Source organism: Entelurus aequoreus, linkage group LG07 (genome assembly GCF_033978785.1).
Source record: "Entelurus aequoreus isolate RoL-2023_Sb linkage group LG07, RoL_Eaeq_v1.1, whole genome shotgun sequence".
Taxonomy (NCBI): Eukaryota; Metazoa; Chordata; class Actinopteri; order Syngnathiformes; family Syngnathidae; genus Entelurus; species Entelurus aequoreus.
In genome coordinates this window covers 22,667,628-22,691,156 of record NC_084737.1, presented here as the reverse complement: position 1 = coordinate 22,691,156, position 23,529 = coordinate 22,667,628, and the positions used below count along the sequence as shown (strand labels likewise).

The 23,529-nt window shown below is 39.5% G+C and overlaps 1 protein-coding gene across 5 annotated transcripts in view; it reads left to right on the top strand.

The window, feature by feature from the left end:
• Positions 1-22,078, top strand: part of larp4aa (La ribonucleoprotein 4Aa) — a 31,524-nt gene extending 9,446 nt beyond the window's left edge. For 4 of the 5 annotated variants that reach the window (XM_062052891.1, XM_062052887.1, XM_062052889.1 and 1 more), the window contains 16 exons: positions 3,979-4,096; positions 4,262-4,420; positions 10,256-10,337; positions 10,421-10,557; positions 10,633-10,736; positions 10,825-10,935; positions 11,015-11,068; positions 11,160-11,369; positions 12,079-12,179; positions 12,334-12,375; positions 17,253-17,480; positions 17,565-17,619; positions 17,704-17,862; positions 17,946-18,085; positions 18,170-18,374; positions 19,795-22,078. In XM_062052891.1, the coding sequence (XP_061908875.1) occupies positions 4,030-4,096; positions 4,262-4,420; positions 10,256-10,337; positions 10,421-10,557; positions 10,633-10,736; positions 10,825-10,935; positions 11,015-11,068; positions 11,160-11,369; positions 12,079-12,179; positions 12,334-12,375; positions 17,253-17,480; positions 17,565-17,619; positions 17,704-17,862; positions 17,946-18,085; positions 18,170-18,374; positions 19,795-20,190 (2,250 nt within the window). In that variant the 5' untranslated portion in view covers positions 3,979-4,029 and the 3' untranslated portion in view covers positions 20,191-22,078. The remainder of the gene's footprint in view (positions 1-3,978; positions 4,097-4,261; positions 4,421-10,255; positions 10,338-10,420; positions 10,558-10,632; positions 10,737-10,824; positions 10,936-11,014; positions 11,069-11,159; positions 11,370-12,078; positions 12,180-12,333; positions 12,376-17,252; positions 17,481-17,564; positions 17,620-17,703; positions 17,863-17,945; positions 18,086-18,169; positions 18,375-19,794) is intronic. The other variant, XM_062052888.1, reaches the window with a different exon arrangement.
• The last annotated feature ends 1,451 nt before the right edge of the window (positions 22,079-23,529 follow it).

Below are 23,529 nucleotides of genomic sequence, written 5' to 3'. Positions count from 1 at the left end.
GGCCCACAGCGTAATACTACTACCACCATTCTTGACGGTAGGGCTGGTGTTCCTGGGATTAAAGGCCTCACTTTTTCTCCTCCAAACATATTGCTGGGTATTGTGGCCAAGCAGCTCAATTTTTGTTTCATCTGACCACAGAACTTTCCTCCAGAAGGTCTTGTCTTTGTCCATGTGATCAGCAGCAAACTTTAGACGAGCCTTAAGGTGTCGCTTCTGGAGCAAAGGCTTCCTTCTTGCATGGAAGCCTCTCAGTTCATAGCGATGCAAAACACGCTTGACTGTGGACACTGACACCTGTGTTCCAGCACCTTCCAATTCATTGCAGACCTGCTTTTTTGTGGTTCTCGGTTGACTCTTGATCATCCTGACCAATTTTCTCTCAGCAGCAGGTGATAGCTGGCATTTTCTTCCTGATCGTGGCAGTGACAATTCTCTGCCATGCACTTTATACTTACGAACAATTGACTGCACAGTTGCTCTTGGGACCTTAAGCTGCTTTGAAATGGTTCCAAGTGACTTTCCTGACTTGTTCAAGTCAATGATTTATTTTTTCAGATCTGTGCTGAGTTCCTTTTTACTTTCCCATTGTCACGTTTGTAACCGAGTCTAATGACTGCATCACATGAGCCCTATTTAAATGGGCTCAGAGAAGTCAACAGGTGTCGTCAATCATAATCACTCACATGAAGTTAAGAGGCCATGCCATGAAGCTAATTTGATTTGATTGTAACTTTTATACATCACCAAAATTGATAATGTATGTTGCTGTATGTATACTTTTGACCCAGCAGATTAGGTCACATTTTCAGTAGACTCATAATAAATTCATAAAAGAACCAAACTTCATGAATGTTTTTTGTGACCAACAAGTATGTGCTCCAATCACTCCATAACAAAAAAATAAGAGTTGTAGAAAGTATTGAAAACTCAAGACAGCCATGACATTATGTCCTTCACAAGTGTATGTAAACGTTTGACCACGACTGTGTGTATATATAGGAACAAAATGACAGTTGTCAACTGTTGGCATATATTACCTCTATCAAACATGGTGGAAATTACTGTAACAAGATACTGCTGTAGTAAACCGTAGGGATGCAACAGTACTCTGTATAATCCTGCACGGGACAATCTGACTTTAATTTAAAAAATCAACGGTGATATTAATCGGGATCAAATGATATGAAAAAATTAATCTATAATTTTTTTTGCCATATCGCCCAGACCTAGCATCGGCAAAATAACGTCAATTAAGCCACATGATTTTTATAGTGTGTAGTGTTTGCTCTTTAGAAATTACTCGCGTTAAAATAGTCTGTAAATAAAATGTAAGGGCTGTAAATAAAATGTAAGGGCTGTAGAATAACGCTATTTCCTTGCTTCTTTTTATCAGAGTTTGAGAAGTTTTATATGGCGTCAGAGCAGTGCCAAAATTGTTACGCATAATAAAAACACACTGCACGCGCTGACTAATTTTGTGCGACCTTCCACCTTTTTGGCACTTAGGGTTGTGCCTTGAATACTTGGCCCAGCAACTCCCATCCTTTCTGCTCAGTCACATTAAATGCTCACTGTTTCCTGGTCAGAGTTAATTTGAGGGAGCTATTACCGTCAAAATGTATTTCTTCTGAAGAAGAGTAGTCCGTACAGTCTTAAAGTTTAGACAAAATAACCCATTCTGAAGTAAAAACATAATACCTCACAAAACGAGTTTGCGCATGCAGTGTGTGTTTTTAGCGTATGATAATTTGGCCACTGTTCTGATGCCATAGGTTTTTCTACATCAGAAAAACAAGTAAGCCAAGGCATTTTCTGGATCTGGTCTCCCACAACAGTGACTTGACCGATTACAGAGAAATGATAAAATAAGTTCAGAGCGATACAAAAAAAATATTTGCGGGGAGAGAATATCGATAATTGTATTTAAGTTGCAAAATGTTTACTTCTTCCTAGAGAGGGCATAACAGAAAGTAATTGCGAAGCACTGTCATAAAGAGACAGTTGCATGCTTTCTGTTAGGGGTGTAACAATTGATCGGTAAATGGATTTATACTCCTAAATTTCAAATATATAGATCTGTGCTCGGCAAGTTGGCCTTCGGTAAGATAGGTATCAATCCAACATCGGTTTAAAAGGCAATATCGATTGTATTGATATTAGAAAAAAGAAAATATTGCATGTAGAAACGGCAGACTTTATATGAAGTTTAGCACTTTTTAATGCTAAGTACGCTAAACGTTGTCTTAAAAAAAAAAATGGCGCATACCTTCATTGGTCAAGAAAGTTCATAAGAAGTGCATAAGCCACAAGACATTATCATTAATTACAACACAAAACCTTTCAGCTTCAGCACAATTGCAAAAGCCACAACCAATAAAAACGCCGCTGCACAATAATATAAAGCCACAACTTAACTTTAACCCACAAAGGCTGCGACAAACAAAACGCAAGTGACAGCAGAGCACGTTCGCCGACGCACCAGGTTGAGACGGATGTTTAAAACGGTGTAATGAACAGAGTAGTATTATTGGAAAAAGTAACGTTTTTTATGACTGAAAAAGTTGTCATACTTTACTTACTTTTCCAACTTTGTTCATTACACTGCCGGCCATTTTGTCAGTGTGTCGCCGAAATTTGTCCGCTGTCACTTATGCAATGTCTGTATGATGTTCCGTGTTTATAAAAATGAGTGTAGAAGCAGTTCAAACTACTGCTAATTTAATCTAAAAATATTTTGTTGCACTTAATTTCTTAGGCAAATATACTGTTGATGAACCTGAAGAGATTGCACTTTATTTTAGATAATATTGTATTATGTTGAAAAACAGCAAAAGTTTAAAATGTTGGTTACTGTACTTTTATTGTAAATGTCTTGAATGTTGAAAATGGGAGCAAAAAAGGTTAATTCAACCAAAAGTTTTGGTTGCACTTTATTCAAATATGATGCAAATGCATTGACCATTAATTGTTTACTTGCTTCATTGTATCCATAATTCATTTATATCCAATTCCCTTACAAGAAATTTGAGGAATACAGGAAACTTCACTTGAAGTGTCCAGTATCCAGCGTTTATTTTACATTCACATTGGTTGAATTTATTTGCTAAAGTTACTGGATTGATTACAATTCATTAAATTGTTTTGGATTAAATCGTTCTGAAAAAATATAATTCCTGAATCGGCTCGGCAACCACAAATTTTGAGTCTAATCGTTAAAACAAATAGTTACACCGCTTATCAAAATTTGATAAAATAAGATAGTGTCACTGTCACATTACTATAATTCACTAATTACTATAAATGTAACGTAATTGCCTATACTGACAATCTCCAAACTAATGAATGAAGACTACTTTTTTTATATTAAATGCTAAGTATTTATTTTTATATTTGTATTTAGAGTTTAAAAACATTTAATGTAGTGTCACTGTTTGTCAGACACCTAAAATATCAAGGTTGCAGTTATGTTGAATTTTATGCACTATTTTTCTGGTTAAATTTAGCACCAAAATATAGAATCCCTTTTTTTATTTTTTTTATTCCTATTGACACATGGCCATAGCAAGACATCATTGATTTAAGTCATACACTCTTATATGGTGTCATATCATGAACTACCGTGAGATTATCAGTCCTTCTGTTAAATAGTTTGAATTAGTTTGCAGTCTAAAGGAACCTGACCAGAGTGAGACACATTATTAGCTACCTCTACACACTGATGTTAAAAGGGTATTCAGCATTTAGACTCTCCTAGCCCATTAAAAATATCTAAACCGATAGCAATTAATCATTTTGATTGTCAATTTGAATAAATGCCCATCACTAATTCAATCAAAGGTGATTATTTTGCAGTTGTCTGGTAAACAATGATGTTTTAACGACAGACATCTGTCCATGTTAGTTTATGGTCCCGGGATAATTTTTGCATGCTATATTATGTTTCCATTTATTTAACCAGACATTTTTACTTAACAGGTTACATCTAAGGGCACCAGTTTGAACCCTAATGCCAAAGTATGGCAGGAGATGCCCATGACCCCCAGTGAAGCTGTATCAAACAGCCCCCATTGGCCCCCCTCGGACCTCAGTGAGGGTGAGATCTGCTTCTGTCTGCCTTGTGAATTATCCACTATGCCCATGTGTAAAATACAACTTTGGCCATTTTTTGTTATTGATCAAATGTAGATATGACCACACGCGCACTACTAACAGCCTCACAGGACATCAAATTAACGTGACAAAATGTAACTCTTACCAGGTTACTCGGAGCCGCCGTTTGCCGGTTGCAAGCCATACACTGTGGGACTCACAGGCCTGGATAACTGCAGCTCCACAGCAACAGCTGAGATAGCAGTAAATGGAATGGACCCTCCAGAGTTGGGCTTTTCCCCTGCCGAGTGCACCACGGGGACCTCAGGTTTGTCATGCCACACCACATGAAGCGTCCACGGCACACACACCTAACCCTCTACTTTCCCCTTTCTTTTAACCATATCACGGTTTCTGCGGGTCATTAAAAAGGATTAAAAGTCATTCGTTTGATTTTGCGAAAATTAAGGCCTGAAATGGCATTAAAATGCTTTAAATACGGTGTCCACTGTCATTAACGAAATTAATTCAATTGTAGGCCTGGGTTGATGGTCGTCAATTAATGGAACAATAAATGAAAATCAATTTTGTAACTTTGTCAGCATCAATAAATCGCTGTTTGTGTGTGTATCTTTTCGGGTCTGGCTTTCAAACTGGATACAAGAGGTCTCTATGTGTCTCTCTTAACCCCTGAACATGTTCATTTGACAGTTGAATAAAAAGCCTCGTGTCAGTCATCCACAATTGTTTCAATATGAGGAGGCGGGACCGCATGGTTACACAGAATACACAGACCTCGCCTCATTAGTCGCGACTCAATAGTGAGAAGCATTGCGAAGTTACAAAAGTTAGGAGTAGGGATGTAACGGTAAACGGTATGATGAAAAACTGGTAAAATTCTAGACGGTTAGTAATTAAAAAACAAGTTAACATTTTTAATTACCGAAAACCCATCATTTATCAATGCATTTAGGGAACACTGCTTTCTTCCTGGAAACGGAAGCACTGCAGCGCTGGCGCATGCGCCCAAGCGTCGTTCGGCTTGATAAAACATGGCGGCAAATACAGACTTTGCTCTGAAATTGTTCCCCCTGAGTAAATGGAGCCAATTGCTTCGTTGCACTTCATTTCATTCAATTCTACTTCCAAGGAATCTCGGCATGCATTTAAGAGCGCACTGCTGTAATTACATGACAGGTGTGGACAGTATTGGAGACGGACACATTTGTCCCACACTAAAGTTTAATTTTGAAAGTGCAACATAGCGTCCTTCCATCAGCTGCTGGGACTGGCAGTTACCATCCAGCAGGCGATATACTTGAAAAATACCCCCTCTGTGAGAATTTAAAAATAGAACTAAATGCATCATGCAATGAGGAAAAACCTGACCTGTTGATGCTATTAATGAGCAAAAAGACAAAAATGTCTACTTAAATATATGGATAACGTTTATCTATTGCCTTTTTTTTTTTTTAGACATTACAAATTACATGATGACATAACGTTTACAACCCAACATGTTTTACCAAACAATGAATAAATGTGTTTAATAATTGTGATTTCTCAATATTGATAAAAAAATTATTTTGGCCATAATCGTGCAGCCTTATGTGTAAGGCGAGATCTCGTATATGAACACTGTTTTTATCTATATGGACAAAAAGGCCAGTTATGTCTTAGGTCCAAAAGGTGCCATCTTGCACAATTTTCACATTTGTTATTTTGTTTCTGCTATATTACTTTGTTTATAATGCTTTTGTTGCTTTCATATGCACATGACATTTTCTACTTGAGGTACATACATACATTTTGAAAGTGTTTTTTTTTTTTTTTTTTTTTAAATAGAACTTGGTTAAAATATTTCACTATGAAAAGTTTTAGAACATTTTGAGCACATTTAAAAATACCACAATAATAATAACCGTCGTAATTTTGGTCACAAACGTGATAAGAAATTTTCATACAGTGACATTCTTAGTTAAAAGGAAAAAAATGATTATAAAGCCAAATGTCTCTGGGGGGTGATATTTCATCTTCAAAGTGAATGAGCAACATGAGCCCATCAGCAAGGATAAATGAGCAAGTATGTCGTGATGGTTTTTCCAACTGGGAGAAAAAACTGCACTTTTAGATGTTTAAAATTTATTGAAGTGCAGTTATTTGCAAAGAGAGCTTGATTGACTATTTTATTTCCATGTTTCTTTACTTATTTAGGATAATTTATTGACCTTCCAATTACAATGGTAAAATTACTACAGTAATAAAAAACGTTTATTGTGTTTGAAATGGTTACTAAGTTGCATTAATTTACTACCGTATTTTTCGGATTTTAAGTCGCAGTTTTTTTTTCATAGTTTGGCCGTGGGTGCGACTTATGTGTGAAATTATTAACACATTACCGTAAAATGTCAAATAATATAGTTTATCTCATTCGCGTAAGAGACGAAGCAAATTGCAGCAATCGTCACACACACGTCAGCAATCGTCACTCACACGTCAACCAATAAGAATTTGGCGGGGGAGGGTCATGGCAGAAGTGCATTGTGGGTCATAGGATGCTAACTGCTATAGGCTACTGCCGTAGCTATTAAAATGGATCACATCAACATTGGCGGTAACTTATAAAAACTTGAGAAGAGCTGAACTAAAATGGCACCGAAAAGGAAATCATATACTGCAGATTACATGCTGGACGTGGTGACATATGCAGCAGAGAACGGCAATCGAGCAGCAGAAAGAAAGGACATACCAGAGGCGACACCGGGGAGGAAGATTTCATCGGATTTAGCGATCGGGAGTGACAGATTGTTTGGTAAACGTATAACATGTTCTATATGTTATAGTTATTTGAATGATTCTTGCCATGATGTGTTGCGTTAACATACCAGGCACGTTCTCAGTTGGTTATTTGTGCGTCATATGGCGTACACTTATTCAGCCTGTTGTTCACTATTCTTTATTTATTTTAAATTGCCTTTCAAATGTCTATTCTTGGTGTTGGATTTTATCAAATAAATTTCCCCCAAAAATGCGACTTATACTCCAGTGCGACGTATATATGTTTTTTTCCTTCTTTATTGTGCATTTTCGGCCGGTGGGACGTATACTACGGATCGACTTATAGTCCGAAAAATACGGTACTTCCTACTCAGTGGCCTGGTGGTTAGAGTGTCCGCCCTGAGATCGGTAGGTTGTGAGTTCAAACCCCGGCCGAGTCATACCAAAGACTATAAAAATGGGACCCATTACCTCCCTGCTTGGCATTCAGCATCAAGGGTTGGAATTGGGGGTTAAATCATCAAAAATTATTCCCGGGCGCGGCCACCGCTGCTGCCCACTGCTCCCCTCACCTCCCAGGGTGTGAACAAGGGGATAGGTCAAATGCAGAGGACAAATTTCACCACACCTAGTGTGTGTGTGACAATCATTGGTACTTTAACTTAACTTTAATATTATATATTATGATTACATTAGTTCATGTAAACTTAACTTATTAAATTTTATATTATGATTACATTAGTTCATGTAAACTTAACTTATTAAATTTTATCATTTTCAAATGCTTACAATTTTGTCTATACATACAATTTTTGATTTGCAGTAGGACATGGGCATTAAATTAGTTTTTAGTTGCATTAAATGGCATTACATTTGTTGATAACTTCAGAAACTCTGTCAGATACAGTGAAGCATATAGTGCTCATTTTTATTACTATTTGGCCCGGAATTGACTGTACTTGGTTCTATTTCTAGTACCTTGTCAGCTCAGGTTCCAAGCTTATATTGCAGGCCTCAAATTTTAACTTTTAAGGTCAAGGCAAGTGTTGCCTTAAAGGAGGGCTCATATTTTAGGACACCAAGGCAAGTTGGAAGGGCACCAAGGCAAACATTATTTTCTTTCGAGTCAGGTGCTCCAAAGCATGCACGCATACACACACATACATATAGACGTATAAACTGTTTTTTTTTTTCGTTATTAACATCAACTTGTCAGGTTTTTGTCATTACATGATGCCTTCATCTCTATTTTCACATTTTGATAGAGGAAAGTTTTTATTTTATCATTTTATTTTTTAGGTTATGTACATGTAAATGCTGTATCAGGACAGATCCATTAAGAGTTTGAGCAAAAATATGTCGTATAGGAATTAACTATACACAATAACGCATAACAAAATGCTGTGTCACATGAATGGTTTTTGAAGTAATACCTTTGTGACATGAAAAAACACAAGTAATGTAAAAAAACAGGGTGTTTGATATCAATATTAAACTTGAAGCAGTTTGGCTAATGAAGATGAAGTCTAATAAACAAGCTTTGTTCTTTTCCAACAACGCCTCCTTGTGGTTCAGTGCAACAGTTTGGCCAACAAAAATAAAGAGTGACACCTGCCACATCGAATACACAATCTTCACTGCCTGCGCTCAGTTCGATGAGATGACAAAACATTTTAGCTACCACCTTCTACCATTCTAGTCAAGTCCGTTGTGTCCTTGGGCAAGACACTTCACCCTTGCTCCTGATGGCTGCTGGTTAGCGCCTTGCATGGCAGCTCCCGCCATCAGTGTGTGAATGGATGAATGTGGAAATACTGTCAAAGCACTTTGAGTACCTTGAAGGTAGAAAAGCGCTATACAAGTATAACCCATTTATCATTTATTTATTTATTATTTGAACATTGATACAGTTTGCAGTTAAATAAAAGAGTGATCATCCCAGTAAACAAACTAAAGATGTTCCCGACACATCCCCAGCTGCATGTTTCTTCAAGTCAGTAACTTTGTCACAGCTGATGGACGCTGTATTGAGAATAATAAAAGCGACATCAAATAGTTTTCTCCTTCGCTGTATTCTTTTAGTGTGGGGACAACTGTCTGTCTCCAATATTGTCCACACCTGTCTCCATCTAAACACAGCAGTGCGCCCTTAAACGCATGCCGGGAAGCGAGGGAAAATGAGGTTAAACCAAGCGCTTGGCTCAGTTTACTGAGGGGAAATCTCCGGGGTAAAGTCTGTGTAGTTAGTCCGCCATGATTATCAAGCCAAACAACGCTAGTGCACATGCGCCTGACTTTGTGTTGCCTAAAATGCATGAATAAATTACTGTTTTTCGGTAATTAAAAAAATAGACTGTATTACTAACCGTCTGGAATTTTATTGCGAATTATAAGGGGACGGGCGGTAGAAAATGGATGGATTATCATTATACCGTTTATTGTTCCATCCTTAGTCCATTAACAAGTAAAAAGTTAAGGTCGGTCACAGCATGTTCTTGCCGCAGATGCTGGTCAATTTTAGGCCATTACGGCAAATGACGAGGGCGGTTGCCGTGGTTAAATTTGAGCCCTGTATATGGGTGATTAAAATTCCCATATTTCATTGTAATATTTGGGGAACATTTTGAACTGAGCGCTCGTGAGTGCGCCGATATCTTGCCCAGTGCCATCCATACTTGCTATACGTGGTACATTTCTCCAGAAAACTTGGTTCCAAAATCTGTCTCAGGGGCTTTTGACATGCATTCTAACAGCAATGTTTGAAGATAGCCAGGAGTGCAACAATATCCAAGAAGACCGACGTGCACTTTCCATCGCGGCACATTAGCATGCACCCACCTGCACCTTTGTTTTCCCACAAGCTGAATTTGGGTGAATGGTAGACTCCAAAACAGTGGGCAGGTCCTGTGGTTGGACTGGTATGTGCCAGCTGATTGCGCCTTATTTTTTTGAACTAGTTTCTAATTTGAAACTATCCAGCTTCCCAATGTCGTTCACACTGATGTATGTATGAATGAATGTTGTGTCGTCGGGCGGGCAGGTGGACGGACATGCACACGCCATTATTACTACTAGTCCTGCTGCTATTTAAGAGAACCCACAAGACTGCTTTGCCAAATGCTAACACAAATGCTTGATTTTTGTGAATTACATGAACATGCAAACCCCGTTTTCTAATGAAGGCACTTTGTTACACTTTTTTTAACTTCTTCCAATTAGGTTTATTTTGCCATTTGACACACAGCATTGCATTCTGTAGTAGATTTGATAGGTCAAGGTGGGAATAGATTTAAGTTTGTCGTAAAGAGAGCGTTTTTTTCCTAAGAGCGTTATTATAAACGCATCTTGTCACCCCCTATAAAAAAATATTTTTTACACGCTCTAGAGTCCAAAATTGAAGATCAGCCAGTCTCATCTGAGAACCTACGTGAGTCTCTGAAAAAAGAGCTGGAGTTTTACTTCTCAAGGTAAGAGTTCAGTTCACTTAACCTTGTGTTCAATTTTGATAAGAGGACTCATCTTTACAAATGTTTTTTTTTTTAACATTTAGAGAAAACCTCTCCAAGGACCTGTACCTAATGTCCCAGATGGACAGTGACCAGTTTGTCCCTATTTGGACCATTGCTAGCATGGAGGGCATTAAGGTCCTCACTAGTGACATGGAACTAATTTTGGATGTGTTGAGATGTAAGTGACATGTTTCAGCTCCTCGATGCTGTAAAAAAATGAATCTAATTTGCGGCTATCCCCCCTGCCCCTCAGCATCACCCATGGTACAAGTGGATGAGAAAGGGGAGAAGGTGCGCCCCAACCACAAACGATGTATTATCATACTGCGGGAAGTCCCTGAAACCACACCCATTGAGGTAAATAGCCCTTCACAATAATGGCAAGTGACGTAAAGCTGTTATTTTGTTGTAACATGAGGCGGCACACGCTGGTTAACTTTTTTAGGAAGTAGAGTCCCTGTTTAAAAACGACAACTGTCCGAAGGTGATAAGTGTTGAGTTTGCACATAACAACAACTGGTACATCACATTCCAGTCAGACACCGATGCTCAGCAGGTAAGAGCAACTTCTCGTATAATCAGACAAAAGGCTGCTTTAAGACTTTTCTTAGGTTTGTATGTTATTCTGTCCCTAGGCATATGAATACTTGCGAGAGGAAGTAAAAACATTTCAGGGAAAACCCATAATGGTGAGAAAATTCCCTTTTTTCTTTTCTTTTTTTTTTTGGTTTGGTGTATTTGTCACATAGGTTTACTTACTTCCCCCTCCTATGTTGACAGGCCAGAATAAAGGCAATCAACACATTCTTTGCAAAGAATGGCTACCGTAGCATGGACAGCAGCCTGTACTCCCAGCAGTCCCAGAGCCATTCCCAGTACAGCTCCCCCCTGTACATGCAGCACATCTACCCACAGCAGCAGTACCCGGTCTACGGCATTGTGCCCCCCACCTGGACAACCTCACCCACGCCGTACTTTGAAACTCCTTTGGTGAGACACACACATACTGTCGATCTAGTATTCCAAATATAATGAACGCAATGTTAGGTGTTCACAAAATCAATAGCAAAAAAAAGTGCTGCTGTTGTAACTCAGCCATAATGACATACATGTGTGGTTGTCAAATCCCGTGTAGGTATGAATCGTTAAACAAATGACTGTTAAAGGAATCCACGACCACACACAGCTCAGTCAGACTCGATGATGAAATCATGACGCATGGAGGGAGATTGTGGTGTGAAGTAACTGACTTTATTCATCTCTTTTTCCCTCCCCCTCGCTCTCTCTATCTCTCGCTCTCTCTCTCTCTCTCTCTCTCTCTCTCTCTCTCTCTCTCTCTCTCTCGTCAGTCTTTGACTTTTGAAGTCCGGAGCTTCACTCACACCCCAATGAACCAAGAGATTATGAGATCTGAGGGTCAAATGACTTGAGATCAATGTATGTCAGTCATATGGCTGCCATTTTACAGCTTAAGGGTGACGGGTCAAATGCAGAGAATAATTTCGCCACACCTAGTGTGTGTGTGAAAAGCATTGGTACTTTAACTTTAACTTAACTTTACTAATGTCTTCAAGTGCACTTTGTTGTGTTAAAATGACTGTTTAGTAGCATAACATAACTAATTAGTTTTTTTCCTTCTTTATTGTCTGCTGTGTTAGCAAATTACCATTTAAAATTGATCTAATTCCTTTTTCTGCAGGCACCTTTTCCCAACAGTACCTTTGTGAATGGATTTGGCTCTGGACACTATAAAACTGGCTCTGGTTCTCTTACAGTCACTCGACCTTTTAACAGAAATCGGTAAGGGTTCTTCCATTTGGTCATTAGCGCTTTTCTTCAAAACGCTCTTGTTTTTACTTGCTGGAGACAATCAAATAATTAAATAGATATGATCATTACAATGACCAAAAGAGAAAAGTGTTCTTCACTCCCTGTCTTCTTACTATCCCTACAGTGTCCCCCTCTATTCAAGAAAGAATGTAATAAATGCCTTCAGGTACCAATATTATGTTTCATAATAAGCTTCATTGCTACCCTCATATCTTCCCATACGGCAGCCAAATGACTGAATCCATATCTCTGGGTAGCCATTTTTTCTGCCTCTAAACGTTTTTTAATGATTTAAAAGGGTCATATTACGATGTTTTTAAAACTACATGTAAAACACTTCCTTGTGGTCTACATTACATGTAATGGTGGTGCTGTGGTCAACATTTTGCATACATTCGGCTTAAAAAAACATTTTAAGCCACTTTCTGACTCTGAAAATGAGAATTTGTAGGACTGTCTTCTACACGCCTCCACACCCCGTTTCTTTCAGCTGAGTAAGACTTGCTCCACACCGACAGCCATTTTTGTAGTTTTAAAGAACTGTGTTCAGCCAGACACCAAGTTATCTAATAATAGTTATATAGTGCAGTACAGACTAAAAATATTATTAAAATGTAAAACAATACATTAACAATGTAGGCTAAACCCTAACTCTGTAATCTAGGAAACATTTGAAAATTTCATATCACGGTTATTATGACCAAATTTTTGTCAGTTATTATTAACACGGTATTGTTGAATGTGGTCAAAAGGTACTTTTACACACACTGACCGTTATTTTTTTAAATACCTAAAGTGAATACACATTGTTAAAAAACCCACTATTTTCTTATATATTGTTTTTTAGGCTTTGCTGATAGCTATTACTAAGTTTTTGTTTTAAATATTGGTTTATGTTGCGCTTAAAATAATTTCAATTAAAATTGTGCATTGATTAAAAAATAAAATTATAAAACTAATATTATTTCTGGCGGGCATTGTGGCATCCTACTTTGTCCAGTAGTCCTTGAACACACCATATAAAAATCCTACGTCTCTTTTCTTTTGAGAATAGAACGATCACTCTGTAGTAATAGAGCACAGCATTTCTGTTCAATGTGTACAATTGAAAAGCTTAGTTGCTCAGAGTTGTTTATAGTTGTTTAAATTAGTTTAGATTGGGGTGGGTTGTTTCTTAATGGGGAACGATATTAATGACTCTTGTTTTCATTTTTGCGTTTAAATGGGAACTGCACTTTTTGGGGATTTTTGCCTATTGTTCACAATCATTATGAAAGCCGAAACAACACATGTATTTTTTTTTATGCATTCTAACTCATAAATAAAAGTCTGCTTACAATGGAGCCAATGGGAGGTACTCCATTCCGCCCATATAACCCAAAAAATAACCATCCAAAAACTGCCAACAATACCCTATTTACATTTTGCAACTTAAATATTAACCAAGTGTTAGTAAGATTGTTATTGTAAGCGCCAACGCCAACACACTATTTATAGCGGGGCCATGATCACAAGCTTGTGTAACTGTTGACATCGGCTGGTGCACTGCTTTCTTGCCTTGGAGTTAATGGAAGTTTATATGCTAGATCATAAATAATGCCTCTCACCTTGATAGTTGAAAGGTGAGGACGTAATCTTACAGGTTGGTACTCTTTGAAAGGCAATTTGTACCCAGAAATGGTGAGACAGACATGAAAACCACCACTCCCCACCCCTTTTTTCGCAAGGATTGAGTCATTATTCATCTAAACGGGACTGTAACAACATCTATCAGTCGGCATCATAATGACAGACATTGTACAGTAAGTGATGTTTTATTATGTTTGTCGTCTGCAGTGAGTAAAAACCAGTGATGTTGGGGGGGAAAAAGCGAACACCGTGATGCACCGCTGTATTCTTAAAATAGGCAAAATTTGTAAATAGTACATGTTATTATAAATGTGCCTGTTACTCCATTATACATATACTTACTACATTATAGATATACTTAATGCATGTATATTAATCCTTAATGGAGGTGTTTGGATGTTTTTATCAATCAGTCAATGTTTACTTATATAGCCCTAAATCACGAGTGTCTCAAAGGGCTGCACAAGCCATGAGGACATCCTCTGCTCAGATCCCACATCAGGGCAAAAAAAAACTCAACCCAATGAGATGACAATGAGAAACCTTGGAGGGGACCGGAGATGTGGGACCCCCCCTGGGCGACTGGTGCAATGGGCGTTCTAGGCAGAATAGAGTAAATCCCATGGGCTCCAGTGTAAGCAGACTTTTGATCGCATTTATTTACTATTTACAATGCGTAAAAAAAAGAAACGTGTTCTTGTCTTACAAAGGGATTGTCAATGATAGGCAAAATTCCCCAAAAGTGCAGATCGCCTTTAAGCTAGCGAGCTGGCGACAGTCAGTCTCTGAGTTAATCAAAGTGCATTTATCAATCATGATTTTTCCATCATTTTTAGGGGTGTAACGGTACACAAAAATTTCGGTTCGGTACGTACCTCGGTTTAGAGGTCACGGTTCGGTTCATTTTCGGTACAGTAAGAAAACAACCAAAAAATTTATATTTTGGTTGTTATTTATTGTTATTTATTTACCAAATTTGTAAACAATGGCTTTATCCTTTTAACACTGGGAACACTATAACAATTCTGCCCACGTTAATCAACATTAAACTGCCTCAAGTTGTTGCTCAGATTAAATAAAATGACAAAACGTTTCTTTTACATATAAAAAGTGCAACATTAAACAGTTTCAAGTCAACTCATCATGCTAAATTTATTACAGCATTTGGGAAGCCTGTAGTTGATTTTTATTATGTAAATGTTATATTTTTATCAACATGTGATAGCAGGGACCCTGCCATTCAAAACTAAGTTGCTCCATTACTAATGATTAATGTAACTATAGCTGAAAAAATACTTCAATAGCAATAGGAGAGACTATTCATCCCTGAACACCATGGAGTTCATGTAGGTTTAATGATGCAGTTACATTATTATATCAACTATTAGAGACAGAAACTCTTCATTTAACATAATGTCCTTTTTTGCTGCTTCAACACAGCTCAATCAACACAGAAAAAGGTAAAGTGAAATAACAGACAGACAGGGCTTTGCTGTCAGTAACACACACACGCACGCACACACACACACACACACACACACCGCAAAATGAGCTAACGTTACGCTAAAAGCTAATTAGCCTTCACCTCAAGCCAGGACTGCCAGCGAGCTGAGCTGCCGTTTAGGTTTCTAGAACGTCAACGGGCTCATAGTGATGTTACTAGTAGTTGACTGGGAGGTGTTTATTATAATTTGGGGAGAGTCTGCTGCCTTATGCTCACCTGCTAAACCCCTACCTGCTCATCACAACGCTGGAGCACTGACGACATGCGCTCTGAATACGCACTGATGATTGGCTGTTACCGCTCTGCATGTAACCAATCAGATGGTTGTGTGGGTGGGACAATGCTGGGTGCTGTGTATAGTACTGACAGACAGAGGCAGAAAGCGGAGCAGCTTGTTAAGACTTTAGCATAGGCGGCTACTTAATATGTTCGTGCGGAAACTCGTTCAGTACACCTCCAAACCGAACCGAAACCCCCGTACCGAAACTGTTCAATACAAATACGCGTACCGTTACACCCCTAATGATTTTAGTTTAAAACGGTATTACAAACTGTCGGGAATTTTACCGCGGTTATCATTTTTACTGTTTATCGTTACATCCCTACTGTACTGTAAATACATGTGCCAGTGTCTTACTTAAAACTCACCGTGCCATAAATTGTATGATCTGACTTTGCAATTAATTGTTTTCGGTAAATCCTTCTGTATATTGCCCTTTTACCGAGGCAGCGCTTACTTTGCCGGTCTTTGTGCATCATGATCGGCTGGTTCGTGTCCGATTAGGTACCTGGTCAGGAAACACAAAAGTTAAGCGGGCACTTTTTACTTCTTCACATACTGTATACAGCTGTCCACTGTCAAACTCAGTCACTATTGTCTCAAATTCTAAAATGCTCATTTGGAACACGGCAAAATTGTTCAATAAATATCCTCTACAACACCTCCATGGTAAGAATTCAAATGTTATGCACTTATGGGACCCCTAATAAACAAAAAAGGGTACCAACAGGCAAGAAAAGCGGGTTCCGCATAATATGACCCCTTTAAATTCCTGTGCCAGCTCATTGCAAAATTATTTGAGAAATAGCAGCAGATGCTATGTGATTTAAAGCAATTGGCTTTTCCAGTTGTTGCCACACTGCCTTGATTTGATGCATTACATATAACACTTCACCCTTTCATTTTAATTAACCGTCCATCTTGTTTTTTTAGTTTTGTTTTTTTCTTCATGCGGGGTTTCATTGCCGTTTGCTATGTACTGTGATGCTTTAACAATCGGAAGTCCGCCAGGCTCTTTTTGCAAGGAGACAACAGCACTTCTGTTTTTTGCTGCTAAACGTCCGCTTCAAATAGAAATATCTCAAAGGACACTTCTTCAGTCAGACCCAATGATGAAATCATGACTCAGAGGGAAATTGAGGTGTGAAGTAACTGTCTTTGGTTCTCTCTCTTTCTCTTCTTCTCTCTCTATCTTCTCTCTGTCCTTGCCTGACAAAGTCAAGTGCTTCACTCTAATCCCAATGATTTTTAAGATTATGAGATCTGAGGGTCAAATACGTGTGAGATCAGTCCATGCTGGGGGGATTTTGATGTCATCAGAGAAATGAGTGTTTGTCATGTGCTATCCGAAACCTGTGCAGGCCTTAATGGCTATCAGATATTCTGAGTTTGATTGGTTGCAAAGTACCAACAAAATGGTATGCAATATCTCCAAAGATTCAACCCATCACAAGCACAGTTGTCCAGAAACCCCTCTTTGCATGTATACATGTTTAGCTTAAGGAGGCAGAGTTATCTTTTTGTTGACAAGTGTTTCCATTACTGCTGTGCAGTGCAGAAAACACTGGTTACCAGTTCTAATTTGAAGAGCAAGCTTTTCAGTTGACTATTACGTGTTCCTCTCCTTCAGAAACCACACAAAACCCCTGGTTAGGCCGAACGAATTAACATCGTCCGTAACTCCTGTGTCATTGGAAAGTCTGACAGGACTGCGCAGTCCACAGCCTCCTGTCCCTAGCTCTGCCATCTCTAACCCAGCCCAGCCGGCCTCTGACCTAAGCTCTATGTTCTCGCATCTTTCTTCCTCCTCCTCATCTTTGGACCCTAATGATGACAGTAGCATGGCTGCACGTGGACGGTAACCATGGTTTTACTTCTATTGCTGTTTGATGAGTGGGGTCATGAATTCAAACTTTGACCTTTCCTTCTTCTTGCATTTCAGAAGAGGCACCACTTACAGAGGAACACGGAGGCGGCGAGAAGATGACCGTATTATGGTACAGACCTTCATTTTTTTGTACATTAAAATGGCAGAAATACCTGACCTTGCTGTTTGGCCACATGTCCTTGTCATCCCTCAGAGGCCTGTACCGCTGGCTGAAGTAAAAGTGTCACCTCCCAAGTTTGACTTGGCTGCCACTAATTTTCCTCCTCTTCCTGGCTGTGTGATCAGTACTCAAGGAGAGCCAGTGCTCGAAAACAGAATGTCGGATGTTGTTCGCGGTTTGTACAGGGACAAGGTAGGGGGAAAAGTCATAGACAAAAACAGAAAATGTACATCAGAGTGTTGCTACAAACATGCAACTTTTTTTATTGTTTTAAGATGGAACCGGTAAATAAAGAAACCACTGTAAGCCCAGCTCCAAGCCAACCTGTGGTCACAGAAGACAGTTTGACAAGCTTAAGTCCCACTCGAACATCTGCAAAGCCTGTCACACAACCACTTGCAACATCAGCTCCTAGGTAAGTAACTTGCATAATAACGGTTTGACAAGTCAAATGGTCTGTAATAGCTGTGTGGACGTTTAAAAACGCTCGTTTTGATAGTATGGGGAGTCTGGAGAAGAGGGTTGAGCGACCGGAGCTCAGCATTCCAAAAGTGACCCAAAGCACAGCACCCGTTCAAGCGACAGTCAGCCCGTCCTCCACACAAGCCGTGCCCAGCGCCAGGCCTCAAGCACCTACTGTCTCCACCCCAGTGAAGCCCAGCATGCCTACACCTGTTCCTGCCACTGTTCCGACCCTTTCACAGGTGAGAATTTGGCTCCCTCTGCTGGTAGAGGTTGTCTCAGCAACAGAAATGTATTTGCCACTTGTTCCTTGGCTACATGGTCCCTTATTATACACCAGAGTGGGGCAGAAGTTATGCCACTTTTTTTTCTACTTTAGGCTGTGAACATCTTGACCCCTAACTGCTAAACATTTTTTGACAATTGTCTAGTTCACATCTTATCTACACTACTTGGGCCTGGGCGATTAAAGTGGTTTTATCGATAAATTCAAGTTTATTAAGCGACGCATTGAAAAGCATTAAAAGTCATTAAATGGATTTTGCAAAAATGAAGGCCTTAAATGGCATTAACATTAAATTCAATCTCCAGAGGCATTACAAAATGTATTCGATTGTAGGACTAGAACTATAGTAGTAAGCCAATCAATTGAACAATAAATGAATATGAACTTAATAACTTTGCCGTCATCGATACATTGCTACGTCTGTTAGTTATTTCTTTGACTGGCTTTCAAACTGGATACAAGAGGTCTTGTAAGGTCTGGTTCGAAAGCGTGAAAAGTGCTACCTTAATACGGAAAAATGAAACGGCACTGGTGGCCCGAACTTTGCCATTGGTTGGTCACTGTAGGCGTGTAGTCCTTAACTGTGACACCATGTCATGTTAATAAGGAAGCTGAGCTTGTTTCAAACACAAATCTTTTATTTTAGTCGTCTCCACTTCAACACACACAGCTAATAGCAGCTCTGGTGACGCAGGCACCACGCATGACGACGCATGGCACAGCAGAGACGGGTAAACTCTTCAGGCCAAGACTCAGCTGTCTACCTGCACCTCAGGGAGAAACAGTATTTATTTCTGTTTGAGAACAGAAATTTACAGATTCTGGACAGGGAGGATGGATGATACGAAAGAGTGAGGGAAGCCATTTAAGTCAAGGTTGAGAAACCATCCCTAAACAGAGGTGGTCTGCATAACCACCTGTCTCCCACATACAACACTATCCCCCCTAATGATTTTATTTACAGGCCATATTGCCCAAGCCTAACATGACTTTAAAAATCAAAGATGTTAGTCATCAGCTTACTTTTGACACTTTGACATGTTAAGGCCACCTAACTGAATTACATAACGCATACACACTTTCAAAAGTTAAGCGGCTGCACTTAGTTTAATACAAAGTACCATTGTTGAAATCTTCAAGCCTTCCCAGACTTGTTTTTATCATGTTCTGGAATGAGAAGTCTGAGAGATGCTTAGGACTGAGATGGTCTAGGCAATCTTTACAAGTTGGGAGAAACTCTTCCTGAGGACAACCAATCACAAGTGATGCCACTTAATCACTGAGGTCGTCTAAAAAGTTGCTCTAAACAAAGGAAATTGACTAAATCAATCAGTTCAAAAGTTTGCATGTTTTCATTCATTTTTCTTCTTGTTCAGGAGCCACGTAAGCTCAGCTATGCTGAGGTGTGCCAACGGCCTCCCAAAGACCCCCCACCTGCAGCCCCCGCCTCGGCATCCCCCAGCAGCACGGCGTCAGGCCAGCCTTTGCGTGAATTGCGTGTGAACAAGGCTGAGGAGCCAGGCTCCAGCAGCGCTCCTGGAGACAAGCAGGAGAGAGGCCATGTCAGGGAGGGTGGACGGGAGTTCAAAGACAGCCGGCCCATGCGTGACCGTGACTTTAAAGCCCACTACCGCAGCAATGGCCCCAGAGGCACTGGCGGGCTCAAGTTCCGCGACCAGAAGCGACCGCCTCTAGCACGACGCCACTCTCCGCAGGGAGGTTACAGGCACACTGGCAAAGAGCAGAATATTCCACCAGTGTCGCCAAAGTAAAGACGACAAACAAACTTTATGAATAGAAAAAAAGATGTATGAAAATATACATGGATATATATGTATAATTATATTAAAATGAATACGTTAAAAGCAACAACATTATGGTAGCTACCTTCCCCCTGGAACTTGTCCACAGAAAAGCTTTTAAAATGGCAACAAGAGCGGGACACCCAGGACTGACGGGCAAAATGGCGCCTGATGAACTTAAATGAGTGATTTAAAAAGGAAATATGAATCGTACTTGGCCTTTAGCTTTATGCTGAAAAGAATTTAAGTCATTTTTATTGGAGGTCATCTCATTTATGCTCTGCTTGGGAGAGGTAGGATGCTGATCTACCGGTTTTGATTTCAAGACTAGACGTCAGGTCTGTAAGAACATTATGCACTAAAGGAAAACATGCATATGTCATGTACATATACAAAGATATCACTAACACACAATGAGATGTCTTTTTTTTGTGTGTGTGCTTAGGTTTGCAAGTATGACTGAAGGGTTGACTGTTTATGCATTGATTGTTAAGTGCTGCATTGTGCTGTTGCACTGATTTAATGAAAGGGTGTCAGAGATGGAGAGACTCAGTCCTGATACTGGACACCGTGCTCTTGTAATGTATATTAATGACATGTTCTACGGCCGGGTTTAAAATTACGATGGTCAGACACCAGAAAGTGACGATTAATGAGTTTATGCGCCTTTTTGTTTTCAAGATAAAATCCACCCTTGGCTGCGCACTGTCCTGTTGGGCGGTGTGGATCTGCAAGCCTGGTCCAGAGTTTTCACGATCATTCTAATATCGCCCTGGATGAGTACAAAACATTGATAATCAGTCCGGATCTCTGTTTACATGTTTGTTTAGTGTAGCAAGAGGCCGAGGTGGTTAAATGTGACTTGATTTCCCTGGTAAGTCACATGATATCCAGGTAATGCTTCTATCTGTGAACTGCGGCACCGCATATAAAGACTGGACAGTGGTTTTAGCTAAGAATAATGGCTACACTACATTTGGAGGTCATGGATGTAAAATAATTGCCATTGTTTTCTTGTGCTACGCGCCAGCTGCCTGCTACAACAGTGTGCTAGGACACAGTCGGCTAAATAATAATGTAGTCTGTGGAGATGGTTTGGCCCAGCAAAACTGGATTTTTAAGAGACGGTAGAGATATAGTCGGCTGTGCTGTTAGTTCTTAGCCTTCACTAGTGGGAGATTTCAGTTGCTATAGTATGGAAATCACAGTTGGAGGCTTCTGACCGCTTGTTTGTGCTTTTTAGGGTGGGTTTGCTTTTTTTCCTTTCTAAAATTTGGACAAAAACTAGTTAACTTTAGAATGTTGAGGTTTGACTCACTTGTATGTATTGCTTTTTAAATATTTATTTTAAATGTTTTGGATGCACAAGGCTTTTCTCCCAATCTCTGAAGGCCGGTTTCCCCCACAGCTGTGCGAAATCGCATTGGCAAAAATCAAATCATGCCTGTCATTTGTAACTGTTGAAAATGCTGGCAGAGAGAGAATACTTGATGCGTCGACTTTGAGGGCGAGAAGTACAGTAATGTAACCGATCACTGGAGCTATTATTTGGTTTTCATGAATGAGTTTTGAGCAGCCAGTGATTTTGTCTAATTAAATAAATGCACTAACATCAAGATGAATTTGCTCAAAATAATGTGAAATCATTTTTAGAAGCATATGGTTGACAGGCTTGCATATACCCACCGATAAAAGAACCCGCCACCCCTTTATCCCTGTCCTTTTTATGTTTGGGTTTTTTTGTTCATTTTGATTGGGATTGTAAAAGGAAATATAGGTAATTGATCACACAAGTGTTTGAGACACAATCCTAGAACTGCAAGAATTGTCACCAAAAAATAAATTATTTTGATTTGAACTTTCCTGTGTCACATTTATTTCTGCTCCTTTCACAGTTCACTTAAAAGTCAGGCTCTACAGCAGTGGTGTCAAGCATACGATTGGCCGGATCAGGCCCGCGAACAGGTTTTATCCGGCCCGCAGGATGAGTTTACTAAGTATAAAAATTTACCTCAAATGTTTGAATGAAAGAAACTGCTGTTCTAAATGTGTCCACTAGATGCTGCAATAGCAATTATTTGTATCTGTAGATGATGCTACATATCCATCCATCCATTTTCTACCGCTTGTCCCTTTCGGGGGGTGCTGGAGCCTATCTCAGCTGCATTCGGGCGGAAGGCGGGGTACACCCTGGACAAGTCGCCACCTCATCGCAGGGCTGTACAAAGTAAACCACATGATTTTAGTACATCAGTCGAGGAAAATGAGCAAACTACATAACTAACATCCTGTAATTTTATTTTGATGTTTTTTTATCTTGATGGATTGAAAATTGACACCAATGAGTTGACGTTATCACATGATTTGTTCAGAAAATATAAATAACGACAAAGACAATATTAACCGCAACAAGTAAGTGTAAAAAAAAATTATGATTTGTACATTTTCAGAATGTGCTTGTTTTATTTTTAAACAAAAAACAATCTGAAGTTGTCTTTATTTTCCAATTATCGTGCCGCGATTTTACCCGTCCAGCCCACTTGGGAGTAGATTTTTCTCCATATGGCCCCTGATCTAAAATGAGTCTGACACCCCTGCTCTAAAGCTTATTCAGAGCACTACATTGTATTAAGAAAAATGTATTGCTGATAATGTGATGACTGTATAGGGCGTTCAATCGTCCCCAACTGGACTGCTTGGTGTGTCTTGGAAGACGTTTTGCCGCTCATCTGAGTAGCCTTCATCAGTTTGTTGCTTATGGACTTGGATTGGTCAGATCTGGTCCGAACGATTGAATGCCCTGAGATGACAATGACCTGGATGAATGAGAACCTTCATAGGTAAGATGACTGTACACAGCAGGGGTCCCCAAACTTTTTGACTCAGGGGCTGCATTGGGTTAAAAAAATTTGGCTGGGGGCCGGGCTATATGTGTGTATATATCTACAGTGGTACTGTTAAAATGGCAAAAAACTTTTTAAACATGAAAAAATAAAGAAATAAAATATCTGAACTCATTTCATCGACAGCTGAGCTCACTTCCGGGGTTGGCCGACACCGTCTCACAAGGTGTAGTTTCTCTTTAAATATCCTTCCTGAAAATGGCCTTGCAAATATATGTGTTGTCTTGTCAAATCATAAAAGATGCAGACGAGGCGTGTTGGCTGACTTCTTAAAGTTTACTCCACAGCGTGCTCATCAAAAACATCCTGCTGCTGGCATGTCTACATTAAACAACCTAAACATACTGCGCATGCTCTTCACTACTGTGGCATGCTGGGTAATGAAGTCCTTATGTTACCTGGCTTA